The 22838-nt window shown below is 30.1% G+C and overlaps 1 protein-coding gene across 2 annotated transcripts in view; it reads left to right on the top strand.

Annotated features, from left to right (window-relative positions):
- LOC106685698 (uncharacterized) overlaps positions 1-22534 on the top strand; it is a 42778-nt gene extending 20244 nt beyond the window's left edge. For both annotated transcript variants that reach the window (XR_010843691.1, XM_014428515.2), the window contains exons 2-3: positions 16453-16559; positions 22241-22534. Coding sequence is in view for 1 of the 2 variants with exons in the window: in XM_014428515.2 (XP_014284001.1) it covers positions 16453-16559; positions 22241-22395 (262 nt within the window). In the remaining variant the exon portion in view is untranslated. The remainder of the gene's footprint in view (positions 1-16452; positions 16560-22240) is intronic.
- The last annotated feature ends 304 nt before the right edge of the window (positions 22535-22838 follow it).

Raw genomic sequence — 22838 nt, 5'->3', positions numbered from 1 at the left:
ATTTTCCTTATTTCTCGTTGCGAAATTCTTACCTACACCTTTTCCAAATGAGGCCAAAATAAGAAATACAGAAGTTTAATAAAATAAAATCCTTAACTTCGCTGTCCATGATTAGCTGTGTAACATCTAAAAAAATATTTATTTTGAGACACCTATGTAATCTTAGGAAAGATCTATATAGTAAAACATCGAATCATAATAAAATATATGTCATAAGTATAAGTAAAAAAAAAATGGAGATATTACAGTTTCCAACTATATAGATTTCACCCTTATCGCTAAGTTACATGCATATCTCAAAATAATTAGATTTTATTTTATATATTACACTGTTAAATTGAGAGAGCGAATAAACTATTTATTTAATACTTAATTTATGTAGAATTATTGTTACAAATAGAAAAATTTATTTTATAGAGTCAGTCATTCTGTTCACTCGAGCTTCCTTATATATGAACCGTGCTCAGTATACAACAAAAATAAGGAATGAGTCATTCAATTGACTTTTGTATTTCAAAATTGAACAGTATCGATATACAGTAAAAGCATAAGAGAACTAAAATAATGAAATTTATGAATTCATATTCCATAATGAATATGAGGCGTTACATTATGTATTATATAATAATAATTATCATTAACATAATTTTTGTCAAATTGCTTCGGGCTAGTTTTTTAAGTGATTCCTTATATTTTAGTTAGCAGTTCCATAGCATGTTATATCAGTTAGCAGTGCTAAAGTGCATTAAGTTAACTGCCTGTTAAACTGAATATGTCTCCTAAAAAGTTTACAAACTATTTGTAAATTCTTTGAACATTCAATAGACGGTATACAAGTTTTGACACTTCAAAAGTATATGTTAATGTTTACATCCCTGTTATCAATTTCAAAATATACTTTCTTATATTCTTATGTAACATATTTATTTTATTTATATAGAATCATATTGATTTTAAATTATTCAGATTTCTCTTCCAATAGAACGTATATGTTATAGTTGACTTTCTCAGAGTTCTGTTTATAAACTAAGTCTATTTTGATGGAGATCTTAAAAAATTGAACAGCTATATTACAATTTATATAATGTCAAAAATTTCAGCTTAGAAAAATAGATCATATTTTTTATTTTATATATAACTTTTTTAATTGATTATATCTTATGGCGTTTATAATTTTCTGTCTTTTTTTTTAATTATTTTATATTTAATCAGTCATAGATCAATTTTGAATTACTTTATGTAAATATGAATTACTAAATGTAATTTCTGTAATCCTCTAAGACATTTAACAAGATCTATTATATACTAGTCATAGTATATCTTCGTGTATGGTGATAGACATTTGAACTAATACCGTTCAGTAGAAAACATTTCGCAACAGAACTGGTTCTCAGCTCAAAAGTTCAATGCTAACACGTCACATTCAAATATTTGCGTAAGGAAGTACCATTCAACGGATAGGACTCACCATCTGATGGTTTAGACTTTGAGGAAGTCATTAAAAAAATTATAATTATAAGAGATAATTGCAATTTTCTTAATAATATAAATAAATGTTTTAATTTAAGTTATTTGGAACCGAATGTTATTTTACTCAACAAAAACATTGACACGTACTGGACTGTGAGTACACGTGTCCATTTCCTCCTACCCCAATAGTTATCGTTGTGTAAACTAAAATACCTGATGTCACATTACACAGAAATGTTTCAGGCACGGGTTGTTGAACTGATAACCTTAAATGGACCATATAGTACAAGAGCCGGGAAGATAAAAAGGCAGTTATCTCACCCCAATTTATGATTACTTTAATGAAAACTAGGTATAATTAAGTCAAAATTTATGAGTCTGCCAAGTATAGGTAAGAGGAATAAAAATGGCGGCTGTTTCAAAACCTTAAAAAACATAATTTTTTCATTCGGAGCTCTATATCTTAAAAACTACCAACAACGCTAGAAAATCTAAGAGAAAATTATTTAAAGAAGAGTAAATTTGCTGAAATATTAGCCCTAGAAAGAGCTATTTACGTCCAATAGTTCTCGAGATATAGCTTTTTAAAAAGAAAAATTTCTTAAGAATCTACTGAAAGATTAGTAGTTAGTTAATTAATTTTGAGAAATCTATATCTCAGGAACTATATGACGTAAAGATGTCTATTAGTACTCAAATTAAAGCTAGTTAAATTTACTATAAAGTGGTTTATGACACTTATCATCGTAGGGGTAGTAGTTTTTATGATATTCACATATGAATATAAATTTGGCAAATAAAAATTTGTCCGAACAACTATAAATCAATTTATATTAACAAATGTCATGAAAACTGTTACTCCTTCAAAGATAAACATCATTAACTACTTTATAGCTCATTAAACTAGCTTTAATTTGAGTGCTAATAAACATCTGTACGACAAATAGTTTTTGAGATATAGATTTTCCAAATAAATTCTCTAACTACTGATCTTTCAGTATGTCCCACACAATATTTTTATGAAATCTTGCTTTTTGAAAAGCTATATCTCGAAAACTATTTAACGTAAATAACTCTGTTAAGGCTCATATTTTAGCAAATTTGCTCTTCTTTAAAAGACGTTCTCTTAGGTTTTCTTGTGTTGTTCTTACTTTTTGAGATATAGAGCTCCGAATGAAAAATTAGTTTTTTTTATCGCTTGCAAACAGCCGCCATTTTTTATTCCCCCTACCTATACCTGACTCATCAATTTTGACTAGTAATTATACATAGTTTTCATTAAAATAATCAAAAATTGGGGTGAGATAACTGCCTTTTTTCTCCTCTTGGGCTCTTGTACTAAGATACACGGTCTATCAGTCATCATTCAAAAGCCAGACTGGAGTAACTGACTTGAATCATGAGAAGACTTCTACACTTTCACTCCTACTGTCACTTGTATGTGAGATATCGAATAGTAAGGATATTTTGCAATTTCTCTTTCGATTCATAATAAACCAAAACTTGTTTAGCCATTATTATTTTGGTATTTGTCTCTAATAATAATGTGTAACGCACGATATGAACCAAACCTTCACATTCTCCCATCCACTTGAAATTTTGAATGATCAGATATCAAAATTTTCTGAGTAATCCGTCGTATTTCTTCACGATCAAAGTCCATATTTTGCTTTACTGTCATTCCAACCGGACCATCTAGGAGTCCCTTACCGTTACCTGGTGATATTACATCTTTTATTGCAATTATTATTATTGCTTCTTGCACAAACGCCGAGAACCCAGAATTTTTTTCAACAAAGAGAATCGAACACGAGGCTATCCGTCTCTCTTCTGCCCCAATAATTGAACAACCATTTCATTGCAGTATTATGCCGAGAACAACTTTATTATGTATTCATACCGTGAGAAATTGGTCTGAATAACACGAAAATTGTTGATTGACACTCGACAACTTGATTTTACCATAACCTGTCCCAAAATTGTTTCGTTATTCCTGAAAGAAGAAATACCCATAAATCATTCATGTATCCTCCATTTTTAAAGGACCACCTTCCATTTCCTGGAAGATGTCTCTTGATCTGTTGCAGAAGACTGATATGAGTCCGTTGTGAATCCTAATGTCCGCTTCATCTTCATATCCTACTCCAGATCCTATTGCGCTCCCTTGGGTATTCATTCCCATGTTCGCCAAATCCTTCCCACGTGGACCAGCGCCAAACCCAATCCTCGCCTTGATATTCCGCTCTTGTAGAGCACATTTATCCCATTTTTTGGTAAGTGCCCAATCTTTCACCTCACATCCTTCAGTCAGGTCGGAGAGGTCAGTGTTCTTTGGCTATTAGTCATTTGTTGGAGCAGCTATCCTAGATGGTACTGATTGACTTTCATACTAAAATAAAGTGCCGGCACTATTCGTGATAGTTTCATTGTTTCTTACGAATTTTTATTTAACTATAATAATGAAAAACATCAAGAAATTGTTTGTCGGAAAGAAGATTTAGCTACAGGCATCCTAGACCCTTGAGGTTAAGAGTAGCCTAAGGTTCATCAAACAATCGAACTGATCACCAAACAACTATCTCATAGTTAAAGCGAGATAATGTCAATTATTCTGTTATGCTTCACACCTTTTTGATGGGGAACATCGGAACATTTAGTACACGAACCCAAGAGGAGAAAAAAGGCAGTTATCTCACCCCAATTTTTGATTACTTTAATTAAAACTATGTATAATTACTAGTCAAAATTGATGAGTCAGCCAAGTATAGGTAGGGGAATAAAAAATGGCGGCTGTTTCAAAACCTTAAAAAAACACTAATTTTTCATTCGGAGCTTCATATCATAAAAACTACCAACAACACTAGAAAATCTAATAGAACATTATTTAAAGAAGAGTAAATTTTCTGAAATATCAGCCCTAAAAGAGCTATTTACGTCCAATAGTTCTCGAGATATAGCATTTTAAAAAGCAAAATTTTTTTAAAATCTACTGAAAGATTAGTAGATAGTTAATTTATTTTGAGAATTCTATATCTAAGGAACTATGTGACGTACAGATGTCTATTAGCACTTAAATTAAAGCTAGTTTAATGGACTAGACATCTGTACGTCAAATGGTTTTTGAGATATAAATTTTTCAAATTTTAGCTTTTTTTTATCGCTTTGAAACAGCCGTCATTTTTTATTCGCCCTACGGGACTCAGTTATGACTGTTAATTATACATTGTTTTCATTAAAGTAATCCAAAATTGGGGTGAGATAACTGCCTTTTTGCTCTTCTTGGGCTCTTGTACTAATTGTTTCTAACTGTTGTCAAATGTTCAGACATCACAGCACACAATACCGTGTAACTGATATTTATATTTTTTTCGGTAATTTTTTTCCCATATCAATTCCATCAAATGTCATCCATTTGCATGCATAAACTATTTTTCCTTGACACACCTATATTCCAAGAATGGCTCTTCCGATTCGGCCAGTTGGAGGAACCCTGGGTATCATTCCTACTAAATTTTCAAAAGTCAAGCTTTCTCCGATTTCTCCAATGGTATTGGAGTTACATATCTGATATTCCCAAAGTTGCTGTGTTTTTGAGGAGATTTATGGTAAATAAAAACCTTAATTTAATTTCCTTGGTTAAAGTTTGCTAACTGTTGGTTAATTATTTCTATTGCTATAAATGAGCAAAAAAAAAATTCTTACCATTTATACATTGTAAAAATAAAATACTACTTTTATATGCTTAGAAACATGGAGAAATCCAAATAGAAAAAAAAAAAACAAATTAAAAATTGTTTAGCAACCACCCTTGAACCAGTTCATATGGATCGATCCTTTTACGTCTATATTTCGAAAATACTTCCCCCAATTTGGCTCTAAATTGAAAGAAAGTTGGATCAGTATGAAAGTAGTCGAGTATGAATTTTACGCATGCACAAAAGAATTATTCTTCACCTGTTGATTTTATTCTTTATACTGACACGTGCGCAAAAGTGTTTTTCGGCAAACCAATACTTCGAAAACAGCAAAACATTTTGAGGAAAAGAGAGGGTTTGTGTTATCATGGTTTAGCTTAAATTTAATCAAATTCCAATCATTACATTCGCTTGAACACGTGCAGAATTATTTTCTTGACACGCATGGTTCCAAACACGGCTCCTACTGTTAATATTATTCTCAAAGGACAGAAATAATAAAATTTATTCTCAAATCCTAAGATATGGGTTCTTTACTATTACCTATTTAATGAAAATAGTAAGTAAACTAATATTGAACTATGTACTTGGTTGTTTTTTAATAAAAATGTATACATATATCTTTATTGAAATTTACAACTGTACATAATAATATGTGATGTAAGACCATAATGACATGATTCAGGCATGTATAGAAACTATCCATTGGTAGAGCTCTAATAATCTTATTACATTAGAAGTCTCGTGACCATCTTCTTTTAAGGTGCCTCGGAGGATTGTAAGGAATGGAAGAGGAAGCAAGGTTAAAAACTAGTGGGTTTGGGTGGTTAGGGAGTTTATAATAGAAGGAATGATACCTGGTTTGGGCTAGATCAGTTACATATGGAGCATTAAGGTCTTTATGGGTGATCTTGTTTATGACAAAGTAATGAGCATTGAGGATTTAACGAAGGATTTTGGATTGGATACGAGAGGAATTCGAAGCTTAAATAATTATAAAATATTTAACTAAGCAAAGATTGAGGAGAATAATATCCTTCGGAATTCTATCAAGCACTTACCTCATTGAACAGAAGGTGCGAAGGTGGCAATATTGCAACACTACTTCACAAATGGATCGGACCGGTTTCGCATGCGGAGCCAAGTGAAAACATGACTTTCTATTGTCAGTTCTGTCTGAAAGTTACATTGACAGAAAAATTAGTGTCGCTTTATAGAAAGTTTGACCGTGGTAAATGCAACTGCAACTTGCATGGCAGGACTTGTTTTTTTTTTTTGTATATTGAAGCCCGGATTAAAGACATATTTTTTTCATACCGTTAGGGGGACTGGTTTGATGTCAGTATAAACTTGATAGGTCTTTGACTTTGCAAGGCAAAATTAATTAAAAATTAATGGCGGAAAGCTAGGGTACTGAAAGGACAAAAATAAAATTATCCAAATCAATATTATTCTTTCAATAAATTCATTTTATTAAGCGATAAAAACACAAAAATCGAATGTTTTGTAATTGCATTAATTTTTAATCGACAGAAGTATAAATCTATCACCAGTAAGGATTATATCTCATTTTAAATTGTATAGAAATATTGTTGTTCATTGTTTCTTAAAGGCATAAAACCCTCTGGTCATCAACTCCTATGGCATGATAAAAGTAAAAAATAATAATAATAAAAAAATTAAAATCGAAGAGGAGTTATAATTTATAAAGAAGGCGATGTTCTTTTAAAAATTCAAACACTAATGTAATTTTAGCTTCCACATCTGTAAGAGCTTCTGATAAATTTGGGGTCAGTCCTATCCTGTTTATTATTGGCAAATTGTGAGTACATTCTTCAAAAATATGTTTAGAAATATGTATAAATATGTATAGAAATATAATTAAATAAAATTTTATCCATTTTAGTCTCAAAACATTTTTATTCTATTTATTTAGTCTGACGTTTCGGGCAATTCGGCCATCTTAGGGACAAGCTTTTTTTTTTTTTCCTGACAAGACTCCTATTGGAGTCCTATACTGCCTAACCATGGTTGGGGGTCAAAGTGCTTCATTTTGTGGGACCGCCACACAATGAAAAAAGTCAACGTCCCATGCCGGATTCGAACCGGCACCGCCAATAGACATCAAAATGGTAAGACTGTGTCTTAACCACTGAGCTATGGGCGGCCCTAGGGACAATCTTAACACAATTTTAAAATTAAATCATTTAAAAAAACAACTTTATTGGGGCTATTCTGCCCCGGTCAATCCAACAAATTACCTTAATTAGTCAATTTTCACATTAAAATAAAAATAAAAATTATTTATCACAGTGGCTTTTAACAAAGAAGCTGACTGATAAATAATTTTTATTTTAATCTGAAAATGGACTAATTATGGTCATTTTTTTTTATTGATCTGGGCAGAATAGCCTGTAGTTGTTTTTTTTTTAAACAATTAAGTTCTAAAATTGTATCAAGACTGTCCCTGAGGATGACCGAATTGGCCGAAACGTCGAACTTTTAAATAGAATAAGAATGTTTTGAGACTAAAATGGATACAATTTTATTTAATTAAACAATATTAACCAGTCTCATGAAAGTGTTAAGTTTATAAATAAATTAAGATAGAACTGTATACAATTTTTTATATCAATATTAATATTTTGCATTTCTATAATTTATAATGGTTTATTGTTTTTCGAACCTTCATCTTACATAAAAATTTTATTTATCGTTTACACAGATTTCATTACCTTTCCACATAAATGTGTGGTATGAAAGTGATAGTCTTTGAGACTTATATGAAAGTGTTGTTACGAAATGTTTATTGATTTTAATGAAAAGCTATTGAACAGATAACTTTCAAAAGACGTTAAAAAAAAAATAATGGAAGGCTAAAAAAGGTTAAAAACCCTTAATAAAAAAAAAAAATCCGTCTTGTAAGGTATTGTTAAATAAAATAACCTCTTGAATGTACATTATATTACCAAAGCCATGAAGGACGTGTTAAAAGAAAAAAAATCTTTTATTCTAGCTACACTTTCACTTATATAGTAAACAAGTCATTTAGTAATAAGTACAGTGATTTTTTTAAAACTCAATTATAGTAATTAAAAAATTCTGTAATTTAAATTTTTTTAGATATATAACCAGAAAATTTGTTTAGTATTTTTATTCCTTTGGTTTCAAAGACTGATTCAACTGCAACTTTCATGTTTGAATTTTTGACATGAGATAAAATAATTAGTACGTTTTGATACAAGAATGATGAAAATTAATCTTTATTCTGGGACACTTCGTCCCCTAACAATTAACAACAGTTTTAAACTACATATTTATCTATGCTAACAATATTTTCTATTATTCAAATAATAATTTGATAGTCTAGGGGATAGATATATAGTTGATGTTTGAATGAAGTTATGGAGGAAGCTTTACGGGTGGATATGGGTAAGGAGTTCGACTCTTTTTTGGAAGGTTGGAACAATGTTTTTTTTGTTAATGAGTTTTTCAAATATTATATTTTTCGAATTTTTAAATGAGGAATTTTACTACATCTACTTTTAAAATAATATTAAAAAAGTAATATGGGAGCATTTCATCCAGATTAGTTAATTTTTTGTTGAAAGTTGATCTCGAACTCCTATCTGACAATGAAAAAAATTTAATTTTGGAATGAATTGAATAATTTTTAGCTGTAAAATTTTTATTAATAAAAATATTACTGTATTTACTATGAAACAGTAATTAACTTTTGAAAGAAAACTGTTCAGATATTAGTGTAATGGAGCAAATGATAAATTAGTGGGTTTATTGACCTATTTAATTATGAAACTATAATATCACGTTGTTTAGTTTTCAGAATCTCAAAACTAAAAAAAAAATTCCGAAAATTCGGTCATGACATTCTCTTTTTTTATAGTCCCTGAAACCGTTATCCGGGATCTATTTTTATCTTAAAATCTCAAAAGGTGACATTTATGCTTCTAACATGTTTGAGCATTTTTAAAAATTGTATTATACATGTTATTATCCAAAAAAAAGTCTATCAAATGCCTAAATCAGCATAGCTTCCTCTGCATTTATACTAGATAAGTAGATAAATAATGATATATTTCAAGGTTCAAGAATAAACTTTAAAAACTTTTATTTCATCTCAAAGTTTGTACTTATGATAATAATTCAAATTCTTCTTAGAATAATTAGACGGATGCTTATTGTTTCTCTTGAAAACTTTATATATGTTGGGACTATTTTATGTGAGGACTCGGTTGTTCGTTCTAATTTATTAAGTATAACTCCACTTATTATAATGAACTAAGATGAATCCACTCTGCTCTTCCAAGTGTAGTAGAGAAAGCTTTGAAGAATGGAGTACCTTCTTCATTTCACTAACACTTAAAATTAGAAACAAATAAATGTTAAACAACTGTTTAATTATTACTAAAAAAAATGTTATTATTACTATATTAAACACTAAGAAACAGTGGTACAAAAAGAAAGAATATGAATCCAGCTCCATATCCATCATCCAGCTATGTATCCATCATAACGGTGTGTACAGTTGTTTAATTGGTCACTGATGAAATTGTTGAATATTGAAGATTGTTGTAGCAGAAAGTTTCGGCTGCTTTGACGTATTTCTTATTGACAAGCTACATCCTTCATACATCATCATCCTATCCTTAAGTCAAGTGGAGGTGTTCCTTTCTAACGGAAAATGCTGGATCATTTATTATTTTTTAGAAAGCGATTTTTTTTACAAGGATTCAGAAATAACCAAAATAGAGCTTCCTCCGTATTCTTATTGACTCCTCAATTAAAAAAAATTAATAATACAAACACTCTCTACCAAATCAGTCGCAAAAGAACTACGCGTTAGTCTCTAACATGCGTGGCAATGCCACAATTGCTTCCTGGCCCACGATGAGGTTTTAGAGGTTGGTTTTCCTTCCGTGACAAGCCCTGTTTGATTTAGAAGCCAGGAATGCTCCTAAGTTTTGCCTTGAATATTAAACAGGATTATTCATAGCAAGTGCGTCACCCTCTGCTGATTCCCTGGCAAATAGTACATGTCTTTAACATCTTCCTTCCAAGAGGAAAGTCTAGAGGGTTCTAAAATATATTTCGCGACTTGGGTAAAGTATGAAGAAATTGTTGGATCTCCTTCGTTGAATAGAAGTTCGTACATTAATTTTTAATTATATTAACTGAATTATTTATTTATGAAAATTAAGAGTTTAATTGATGAGGCTGGAGCTTTAGTTTATTATTTTTTTTTAAATGTTCACGTGGAAGATAGAGTGGCACGTGGGGAATAGAGTTTCACGTGGGGGATAGAGTGGGCTCAGGGATCCTCAGGTCGATTGTGTAAATATTGTATATATTATTTTATCATATGTTATTCTATTTATTTATTTTTCATTCTTATTTTATTTTATTTTAGTATGCATGAGATCATTCATCACTATTACCTATTGCCCAAAACTGTGTGGTAGATTGTAATATCTATCAATAAATAAATCGATCAATATCAAAAAAAAATTTTTTTTTAAATGAATTGTTAAGGAACTACAAATGATTCTGTGATGAGTTATATGGACATCTCAGCACTTCTATAAATGTCATAACCACAACGAACATAGAAGGTTGAATTGGAGCTGGATGAGTGACTTCTTTTAAAAATTAAATTTTATATCACGCCTGAAGGAGGTAACGCTGGGTACAGCTGCCTCTCATGACGTTCTAGAAAGTTTTAACATCTCACACACTAGTTGCCACATCAAATGACAGGTAGAAATATACACAGATAAAAAAAAAAATAGCAACGAAACTATTTCAATCCCATATCTAAATTTTGTCCTGTAATTTAAAAAAAAACAGCAGACATTTTAAATTTGGTTTTGAGAAATTTCATCTTTTCCTAACATATATAGTGACAATATCATCTGAAAGGATATGGAATATATTATAAAACGACACCTATCCTACATCTCTAGCTAAATTAGGCAAGGTTCTACAATAATTCCAAAACTTATAGTCCTTTGTTTTTGAGTTCATTTATGAGAACTTTAAAACTGTATAATATAAAAACGAATGGACATATCTCAGTAAAAGTTTATATTTTTCCAAGCCTGTAGCAGTAGTTTTGTGAGATTTCAAGAACATTTGATAAGGTTCAAAACTGAGTTTAATTGACATGTAATGATCCATTATATCACGAAAAAATAATAATGAAATAAGTTAGATAGTCTTGAGTAGAAACGTTGTTATCAGGCTTTCAGACATGAACTTGACGCGGGCAGTGTAGACACAAAGCCGTTGGTCCATTGACGAAGAAGATTCCTCAATATAACGACAGGAGCATGCAGAATGTATGAGAGGAGGGCCGTGCCAAGGCATTAGTACGCGGCTCTCGTGATCTCGAACCCCTTAATGCTAGGCCGACTGCCATCGAGGTACCGAAAGCGGGCGAGGGTGTTCCAAGTCTGGGTCCTCCGGTTCTTACCCACCATGTCGATTCGAGGAAGTGTAACGGTTTAACTTCCTCTTTTTAACTCCCGATTCCTTAACACATTGATTTGTATTGCACGTAGAATTTAGAGAGGGTCCCATTAGATTTGTAACTTTATTGGAATCGCTTGGAGGTCAATTTTGAGTTGACTGGCGTTTCTCAGGTTAAGCTTGGCGTTGATAGTTCTTCAATCCTACTGCTTGGGCTGAAGGATAAATCAAACTAGCCCGAACACGACGAGTCTCCTCTTAGCTTTGCAGTAATTCCAGAGATTTCAAGTACACCAACAATCAGCAGTCGTCGATACATTTCTAAGATTCTTTAACTACTTTCCGTCGTGTGGATCATAAAATCATCCAATCATCCATACCATAGTATTGCATTGCCATTATCTGTTATAGTCTTTATCTTTTTTTGTCAAAATAATTGCCTCATTATTCAGAGCTAAGAATCCAAGATACTGAATAATGAACTCCTAAGGAATCATTAATATAAGGTATTGAATGATAATGGAAAAAAAATTGCCGGTCAAAAGAGAACAAAAATAGTTAACAACGTTTCGTGCCACTTTGTAGAGCTTCATCAGGGCTGTTCATGTTTGGAGCTTTCGAGAATTTTAAGTGACTGCAACCCTGACCATCTTCTTCATAATTTGAAATTATACGGTAAATTATTTATATATATTAAAGAAAAATGCCTTAAACACATTCATTCCTATATACATTCAGCTTGGGAACTCCGAACTGGAAATTCACTCGTCATCCCACTTCTAAAGGAAAATTTGGACCCCAGAAGATCCCGCCGCTTCTCTCTCATCCTCATCATCAGCCTGTGAAGAATGAGCGAAGGCGCAAGCTGAAGACGCTCAGGACTTGAGTGGATAATCTTGCCATTCCCAGAACTCCAATAATTTGCAATAGGTCCCTAGGATATTTCGAATTTCGGGAAAGATTGTAGGGATGAGTGGAGTATAGGAATTGAATAGGAATTGCACCAAGAGATCAGGATGATGAGTGAATTTCTCAGGAAATGTAGTGAGCTTGGATGGAATAAGGTCTGAGAGAAACAAGATATTAATGGCATAATGTTGGGTATTGTTGGTTACATAGTAAGGAGCATTGTTTGAAGGACTTTAGACTGAAAGGATGAATTCGTTTTATGTTAGATTTTCAGCAGTTCCCCACAGTTCTGATCCATAACTCCACACAAGTTTTACTATTGTCTTGTAAAGAAGTAGTTTGTTGTCAAGCTGAGATTTTTTATTTAGCAGTCTACCTTTATCTCAATAACGTATTTATTTTTTTTGTTTTTAATTTTATATTTTATTCAAAATAAAAAAATTTTTTTTTAGCAGAACAGCCCCTCCCCGTTCCAATAATCCACTAGCGTAAGCCAACCAAGTTACAACCTTCATTGGACCCCTCATTTAACCTTATAATGCCAAAAGGCAATCCAAGGTATCCTTAACACCCAGCTATACATATAGCATACCTCCTATATGTACGTACCAAATACCCACTAAAATTTTTACAGGAGGGTATGAAAAAAAAAACTTGTTTTTTTTTTTTTTTATGTAATTTTTATAGTTTGATTTTTAAATACTTCACCACTTTTAATTGGACTCTTGGAACGAGTCCGTAATCATCAAATATTTCTTCTTTCCAACTTCTAATATTAAAACAACAATAGGTATTAACTAATTATTTTTTAAAATGCTTAAACTGGACCATAATTTCATATTTGCTTGTCAGTTTCTATTCAGAAATATACCACTAAAATAGACTGTTAATAAAAATAAAATTTTCCATCAAATTATTATGAACACGGACTTACTATTAAATTTGTCTAGAAAAAATATATAAATTTCGATTCGGATTAATCATTTATCAGAACAGAAAAACTAATAAAAATTGATAATAGCATCAAGAAAACTGTTTCTTAAATATAAATCATGAATTGTGTATATTAACTTATCAAACAATTTTGATTGTAGGAATTATATAAATAATTTACCACCATAAACGTTCCCAGTTTTCAATCTGAATTTTTCGTTGGATAATGGTTTGAAAAAATATATAAATTTGATAATGTATAGTATAAGAAAAATTTCAGAAAAAATGTATAATATAAGAGAAACTTTCTTCGTTTATAAATAAATAACTTTGCACAATTAAAACATTTATGTTCTTTTCTTGTCCTTCGTACTGTGATAAAACAATATAATTAGCATTAAAGACATAAAAGTATATATAGATAATATTTAGAGTTTTTTTCAAATAAAAATTCTCCATTTTTCTGTTTCACCTTTTGGTCACATCGTTATTTATTTCTTGCTGATATTCTTTTCTCGTTTGGAGTCATTTTGCGGTTTCCTTTTATCAGGAAGGCTGCGACAAGAGGGGAAATTCGTTTATTTCCGCTTTCATTTTCACAGATGGTCAGCGGAGTGAAAAACTTTCCCAGCATTCAGGAAAAGTGACAGCAATTCAGACTGCAATCTTCAAAAAAATCATAGAAGTATTTTCTTTCTTAATAGGACGTAAATAAGGAAAGCATTGTTACTACTTCTTTCGTAGTTGAAAATTAACAATGCGGTAATTTTTATTTGTAAATTAATGAGAATAAAATATTTAGCTAAAAAAAGAGATACTCATTTAATTCATTTTTAATTAGGAATAACTATTATGCCTGTTTGAAATTAGTGCAATGATGAACATATACAAAATCGATAAATTTTATTTTAACTTCAATGATGTTTCCAAAAGATTAAAAAAAAAAAATCTTGTAATTTTTATTATGATATTGATTATTTAAAATGTTTATGATTCCTATAAACTGGAAAATTACAGTATAGAGTTTTATATAGTGTATAAAATATGAAACATATTAGGTAATGTGTTTTAATATTTTCTGTTATACCTGCATTATCAAGATTGATAAGAGTAACAGGAACCTTTAACGTACAATATTAATTGTAGGAACATAGGTAAATAGGAGAAGAAATGTTTTTTAGTAATCAATGTTCCGTCTCACTTTGCAGGATTTCATCATGGCTAACCGGGAACAAGATCCAAACCTTGTAATATATGATAGGACAATTAGAATATACCAAAAAACTTGTATAAAAGATGATATATAAAAGAAAAATTGACATAAAAAAGGAAAGTAATAAACTAATAAATTGAATAGTAATTAATATCAATTATTATAATGAGTGATAAAATTGCAAAAGTACCACTGGAGCAATGAATAATAAAATAATAATATGTAAAAATAGTAACAAATATGTTTAAATTAATAGAAGGAAAGAGCTAGAAAGTAAATGGGATGTAAGTATGGTCCAATAACGAATCGAAGGGATAGAAAAATGGATAAATAAAGAAATAATATATGCTCACATGAATCCTGGAAGATAAAAATTAGGTAAACTAATAATCTTCCAATATCCTTAAGAATATTATTAAAATTTACATCATGCATCTGTGATTTTCTTGATATTTTATTTTTATAAAGAAATCAACATAACAATAATAAGGCAAATTCAGGATATTTTGTTCAGTCCGCTCAACACATCACTGATTTAAGGTTATAATTGCCAAAGTACCACTCAGTAACTTAAAATTTATATTTTAGAATGTTGATACTTTATATACGTCACTTCAACTCTTTGAATTACTTGATTACTAATAGTATCATCGGTCACCGGGGAGTAGATAAGATGGCAAAAATGTATTTAAGTATGTTTACATACCTACGGCTGAGTTGGACTATGTTGAACAGGTATATCAGTAGCTTTGAAGCATTATAAATGAGGTTCCTAAATAGATCTATTAGGAAAACTAGCATTAGAGACGAGGGTATAAGAGATCGGCTGGAAGTCCCTGAACTCAAAGCCACGCTGGAAAGACGGTAGCTCAAGTGGTGTGAGCATGAACGAGGAGATAGATCCTATAAAGGTGTTGGAGGCTCACAAGGAAGAGAACACTTGAACGTCCTGGAGTAATATATCAGGAATATGTACAGAGAACTGGATGTATATCCCTCAACTAGATGAAGCAGTTAAGCAGGGACCGATAAGAGTAGCTTCGTTGGATAGAGTCTCTTCAACGCTAGTACTGGTGTAAGAGAAAGATTTTGTCACTTCGACTTTTTTTTTGGTGGACATTAAAAAATTAAAATCAGTACCGCTACAACCCATAAAGGATCAGGGGTTCAGTACTTTGTAAGGAAGTACTGTTAACAGACAAACGGTTGCGCAAGGAGGTGATTTAGTCAGAATCACGCTCGATAGCCACGCCAGATTTTGACCCAGTTTATGAGGCTGGGTGGACCACAGGAGGGCTCCAGAACCCATAGAGTTGATTAAAGGCTACAGTGTAACAGAAAACAATTTTCTGCCCAGCCGGATTCGAACTCGGGTCCTTGGAGTTTGTAACATCGTGCCTTACCACGGTGCCACCGCGTCCCTCTTAGTGTTTATTATTAACGAATAAACAACGCTCAGGTATTAAACTAACGATTTCGATTATGAATCGAAACGATTAACGCAAGAAATTTTAGATGACCCGATTAAGGTCTCGTTTTAGCCTCCTACGTCAGTAACTACTCTTATTCTAAAATACATCAACTTATTATTATATTTTATGTAAATAACATTTAATTAGACCACCAATCAATTAATTAATTAGACAAACCATTTGTCAGAACTTGTAATAAACTAGTATTATAATATTTAAACTAATATATTTCTGTTTATGGAAAATAATTACAATAAAATTACTAATGTTTCAGAACTACCATGAACTACGCCAGCTTCTTCCTTGTCCTGTTTTTCGCGGTGGCCATCCTAGCAGCACCACAAAAAAAACCTGTTTCCCCTTCGAAGACAGTTTCTGGATGTAATATATTTTTATAGAGAATTTTAGTTTAAATGAATATATAGGTATAGTTTCCTAACAATTTGAAAAGAAAAACATTAACCTCTAACATTATGCTTTCTTGAATTTTGTTTAGCTTAGGTATGCCCGAAGACTGCCATGAAATCATGAAGTTTGTCATTTACCTAAAATAATAAAAATCACAACCTATTGAGTCCCAACTAGGTTGGTTCAACCTGATAAAAAAAACAACTCTTCCTACATTCCCATCCTTGTTATCCTTTGCTTTTCCTCAATCCTGTTACTTCTTAAATCTGTTAAATACCTCGGAGTAATTTTCGGCGAATATCTATCCTGGAGTTATCCAAAATATCATTTTTATCCTCAAAGAGTTCCATAAATTTCACAAATCTTTCCCTTTAAAAAAATCTGTCAGTTACTTGTTTCCTGTCTCATTTTCCCCCATTTTTATTATTATTACCTGGTACATGGAGGACTCACTGATGAACCTGAAGTAAATAATGTTTTTCTAATGAATTGCTTTATAAGATTCATTTTTGCGTTTCCCAGATGCTGGTATATCTCTGGCTTACAGTAGCTTTATTTTATTTCCTGCTGGAATATTTCTATGGTTTCTTTCCTATTTGCGATTCACTGATTTTGCTCTTCAGAGATTAGACCCAGAATAAAGATCACTTTTCGTTTCATTAATTGATTAATTTAAAATTACGCTTCGAATTCATATGATAATTTAATTTATTTCATTACTTTTGGAAAAAAAAAAGTTGAAAGAACCCGTCAAGGTTCTGTTGACCATTTTGGTGATAAAACCTTGAAAATTGTAAGAAAACAAACATTTTTTAGTTTCATCTATTTTTGTAAAAAAAAAAAAATAAATAAATAAATTAAACAAACAGGAGTGGTAGGAGTGGTAGTAAGTTTCATATCAATTTAAAAAGTTTTTTTTTCTGATTTTAAAATCCTTGATGCCGATAATTATTTGAGATGTGGACTCAGAGAAAAATATATAATATAATATAAGTTACACTGTTGTTTTTAAAAATAAATTCGCTATAAGTAATTAAAAAAAAACTAAAGATTGTTAATAATTTTCATCTCAATTGATTCACCGTAGTTGTTGCTATAGTATGAATTTCCCTATATATATGTTCGCTATGATAATTTTATGTTTGAAATTCATTAATTCTTATGCCTGATACCTAAAATTTTATCGTAAATGGGATCAAAAGTTTAAGAAATAAGTCATCTGTGAAATAAGGCCTCGTAGCAACTACAGAAAGAATATATTTTCCGCAAATCAGAAGAACTTGGGCTTAACTTCACATGAGTTGTTCTTTCACGAGAATAGTTCGAAAAAACTCTTCCAATTCGGTCCAAATTTAGAGGATGGGTGTAGGTTCCAAATTGTATAAGGTGGGTGTTATATTAATTTCAATAGATCCCTTCCCCTGCTTAAAATTAATGGACACACATTGCTCCTCGAATATCTGACCCTCCAGTAAATGAGGAAATGTGTTCTACTACGCAACAGCCTGGGCCACACGAACCTCGAAACTAGAGTGAATGTCAAACAAAATAAAAAGATGTAAGTGGTGCTACCTTGGGATGTCGGACATTGTGATGGGATGTACCACTTTGAATCACAAACAATCTCTTTGGAATAACTACGTTTGTATGAATACCTGGCAGTTTGTTACAGGGCTGCCAATAGTTAGTATGTTAAACACAAATAAAAGGGGGAAAAAAGTCTGGCCGGAGGAGGAAATGTACACCTTACCCCAAACTCTCTGCCAACTCCCGTTCTTTTTTACAGCTTCTTTCGTCTCGTTAAAAGTCTTGCCGTCTTCATGTCTGCCTTTGATGGGAATGGGCAATCTTTTTTTTTTTTTTTTTTTATCAGAGCGTCGTTGAGCCTACACCCACAAAAACGGTAGAGATAGTAAAATTATTCCTCTCATCAATATTTCACTCAGTACTATATGGTATGTCAAATAATACAAAATGGCACAGAGAGACATTTCTTATTTCAATTAATAGTCGACTATAAATATATTAATTAATCAGGGCCGGATTTAAAATTTAAAGGCACCTAGGTCTAATATTTTTTCAGCCCCCTTTTTCCACAATGATAAGGAAGTAAAAGTCGGTCCATAATCGTCAATCTTCAGTAATCTTTATTTTAAACTTTATAAAAGAAAAAATTAAGACTTTCTAAACTCAATATAATAGTTATATTGTTAACTGTATATATTAGTATATGGGATGTACCACTATATGGGATGTAGTATATGGGATGTATACTAGTATATGGGATGTACTATTATAGTTAATAGTATATATACAGTTACATTGAGTTTAGAAAGTCTTAAATTTTTTTTATAAAGTTTAAAATAAAGATTACAAAAGACTGACGATTATGAACCGACGTTTACTCCCATATCATTGTGGAAAAAGGTTTTATAAATATAATTATATATTATTCTATATATATAATAAATTAATAAATTAATTTTATTTATTAATTAGAGCAAAAGAACTCATTACATCCTTTTAAACAAAATATAACTATTATATATAATTATATGATATATAACTATAAGATTAATAGTTGACCATTTGTTATAGATTGTATGAAGATGTTCTGTGCAGCGGTCAAGAAGAAAAGTACAAAAATAGTAAAAACAAATAAAAAGAAGAAAAAAAAATAATAAGTAATGTTTTTTACAATTTTTGTACCTTTCTCGACTGCCATCCATTTTTTTTTTTATTTAGCATACATCTCTAAGCCATAGACCAGTGTCTAATTACAAATATTTTTTACAGTTCACTCTCCTTATATTAATCAAAACCAAAAAGTTAGAACCAGATCTTTTAATAAGCTGAGGTTTTGTTGCAAAAGTTGTCTCATTTGTATCTACAACATTATTAGATAAAAATTTATGGGGTAATTTTTTATAAAAAAGGAAAATAAAAATAACAAAAAGTTTATTACCAAAAAAACAATATGTATATCAAAACTTTGAAATTAAATTTATTTTACTGAATATTGTTGCAGAGGTATACATTTTCTTTCTTTTTTTTTTATATCTGAATACATTTTTCAAAAAAACAAAATGTAAAAGTAAATTAATGCGGATATAATGTAAATTAATCAGTATTGGATGTGGAAAAAATAACTTCCTATACCGTACTATAACACAAAATGCAACATATTCAGCAGCTTTCGGTGTCCAGTGCCATATTTATCTCTATTTAATAATTTTAGAATAAATTATTATAATACATTGCTACAATATTTAATTACAATTTTATAAATGAAATTAATATTTAAATAAACGGCTTCCAAAAAAAATGCTGAAAGAAATTTAAAATATGATTTAGTATTAACAATTTGCATGACAAATGTATAGAATTGTACTTAAATATTGTAGCAATGTATAATAATAACTTATTCTAAAATTGTTAATAAGAGATGAATATGGTAGTGGAAACTGAAAGGTGCTCTCCCAAAATCATAGTTTACCTTAAAAATAAGGATGAATAATTTAAATAATCAGAGGTCAATGAATTTCAAAATGTTTATTCTGACACTGAATTTTACACTGCCAACTTGAACTTGTAGCATTAAAATTCTTGTGTAGACATGCAGTCTCCACATTCGTTTGCAAATTGCAGATTCACCTCATGCCTTCTATCTAATACATTCAGTTGGTTCTTCTTTCTAGCAATGTATGTTCAACTACTGAGCAGAATTTAAATGATTTTCAAATGTCTTTTTTGTACGTTCATATGAATTCAAGTTGAAAAACTCTCTTTTCTATCATCTCCGTACACATTATTATTCAATGTTATAGAAGAGCTTTTTTTTAATAATGTATTCAAATCTTTTGGCAGTACATAGATTGTTCATATTGGTTCTCTTAAATATTGAAAATTATTTCTTCATTTAAGTAAATTGTAAGTTTTTAATGTATAAAATAACAAATATAGTTTTAAAAAACTTCAATTTATGGTTTATATGTATATTTGTTACCTTAAATATTATTATAAAAACACATGCTTTTTCAAACTACAAAACAGGAAAATGAGAATAAATATAACTCATAATTTCTGACTGTTTTACAAATTTAAAATAAGTAATAATTCAGTGAAAACATGGCTTGCACTATTTTTCAATTTTTTTTTTTAACTGCTTGAATCAAAGTTCACTTTTTTCCCCTTAAAAGTATTAAACCATTATGTATTGTTTAGTTTGTTCAGATTACTATTTCTTTTCTTTTCAATAACATGTTGTGTTTTATATTTGTCCCTCTTCTGCAAAGATAAAACATTAAAACTTAACCTAGATCATAAAATTACATACGATTTTATAAATTTTATAATACATACGGTTATTTTTTCTGACAGAAAATTATAAAATTTATGAACATTTTTATATCTCAAACTAAAAACGATTTTAATAAAACAAAATGTGAGTATAATCTCAATATCTGCTAAGCATGTAAAAAAAAGTCTTGGAAACCTGTAACTGTTATACTGCTATCAGGGTCAATTGAGCATGACTGAGGTTTTATCTATTTCATTACAACAAAATTAATTACTATCTGATGGGTATGAACAAACTAACTAATGAATATCAGAAACGCTAGCCTTACTTGACTAAGTGAAAGGAATTAATGATTTTATGAATTAGAAATAATTATTTAATTATTTTATTCATTATAATTCTAAATATTTATTTTATTTTTAAATATTACACTAATCTGTGTCAACTAACTTAATAAATAAACAGATATTTTTAAAAATAAAGCAAAACTGATATCTATAAAGATAGAATTTCAAACATCATGATTAAATACTTTACTTTTTTACAAATTTTAATTAGTACAATGTGTTTAAAATAATAGTAAAAAAACTTCCCTTTTGTTTCTTAAAGCTCTTGATATTGAAATTTAGTTTCATTATTTACTTAATATGTGTAACATTATATCCTCCTTTTACTCCCTTAAATTTACAGGAAAAAGTCCATAAATCTGTAAAATTTTGAGGTTAATTCAAATTTAAATTATATTGCTGATCTAAAATGCAGGGAGAAGATATTTCATTCTGTTTTCCTACCTAAGGGCCAATTAATTTAAACATAAGAAGAATGAAAGACATTTATGCTCTTCCTTTGTTTCTATGGAGCAAGTGCAAACATGTATTGGAATTTATTTTTAATATTTATTATAAGCACTAACTAATTATTTTTCAGATTAATCTGTGAAGAGAAATTGTGTGGTTTATCAAATGACAAAGTTTTAACTCTGTATCTTTGAAATTAAATTTTAGTCCATACTTACCCCCCTTACCTTGTTAATTTTTATTTTATCTAGTGATCTCAATACCAAGATCTTAAGTTTTATTTACTTATTGCGAATTAACTCAGAAAAACTAAAGTAATATCTAAACCATAGTTTAGATGGTAACGCAGGATAATCATTTTTTAATATATTGCTTCTTAACTGTTTGTATTAAATAATCTTAGTCCAGCAAAAAATTAAGTAAGTTATATAAAACTTTTAAGCTGCAGTAGGAGTAGATTAATTCAAACAGATTAATTGTGATTTTAAAAAGCTTCCTTTTTAAAACATTTTATCAAATATTTTATGTTTCAACTTAGCTTTATTTTTATTTTCTAGCACCTTTCATAGCATCATTTGACGAGATTGTTGTAGAATCTAATCTAAGAGTGAAAGGCAAAACCTCCAATGACAGGGTTGGACGCACAAAACTGGTTGTAACTCCAGATGCATCTACAGAATCTCCTAAAGTGGCTGAAAATAAAACAAAATGAAGGAGTTCTCACACCAATAGAAGACTGAAGAAATTACCATGATATGAAAGATGAAAATCTTTTTAACTATTTTAAAAGTATATTTTCTTTATAAACCAATCAATATGTGATAATAATAAAGATGTTTGATTAACTGTTATTAATGAACCCCTTTTCAATTGGTTAAGTTAATAATGAAAATACGAGAAATTGTCATTAGTTTTCAACTTGGTAATGTATTAAAAAAAAATGAGATGGAAATAAATTAATGTTTTTAGGATACAAACTAGAAAATCAGTCATAGCCAAGAAATAGCCAAATTGTATCTAACTTTTAGGATTATAAGATTATTTTAACAATACAATAATTAAAGTGTTATTTATAAGAATGCTGATAAATGCATTTGTTGAGCAGTTTTTTATTGTTCATTGTTAAAACCATGGGACACCAAATACAGTGAAACA

This window comes from Halyomorpha halys, unplaced genomic scaffold (assembly GCF_000696795.3).
Source record: "Halyomorpha halys isolate HHAL.00 unplaced genomic scaffold, Hhal_1.1 Scaffold725.1, whole genome shotgun sequence".
Lineage (NCBI taxonomy): Eukaryota > Metazoa > Arthropoda > Insecta > Hemiptera > Pentatomidae > Halyomorpha > Halyomorpha halys.
The sequence above is the reverse complement of the archived record's forward strand: the minus strand, read 5'-3'. Positions and strand labels throughout refer to the sequence as shown.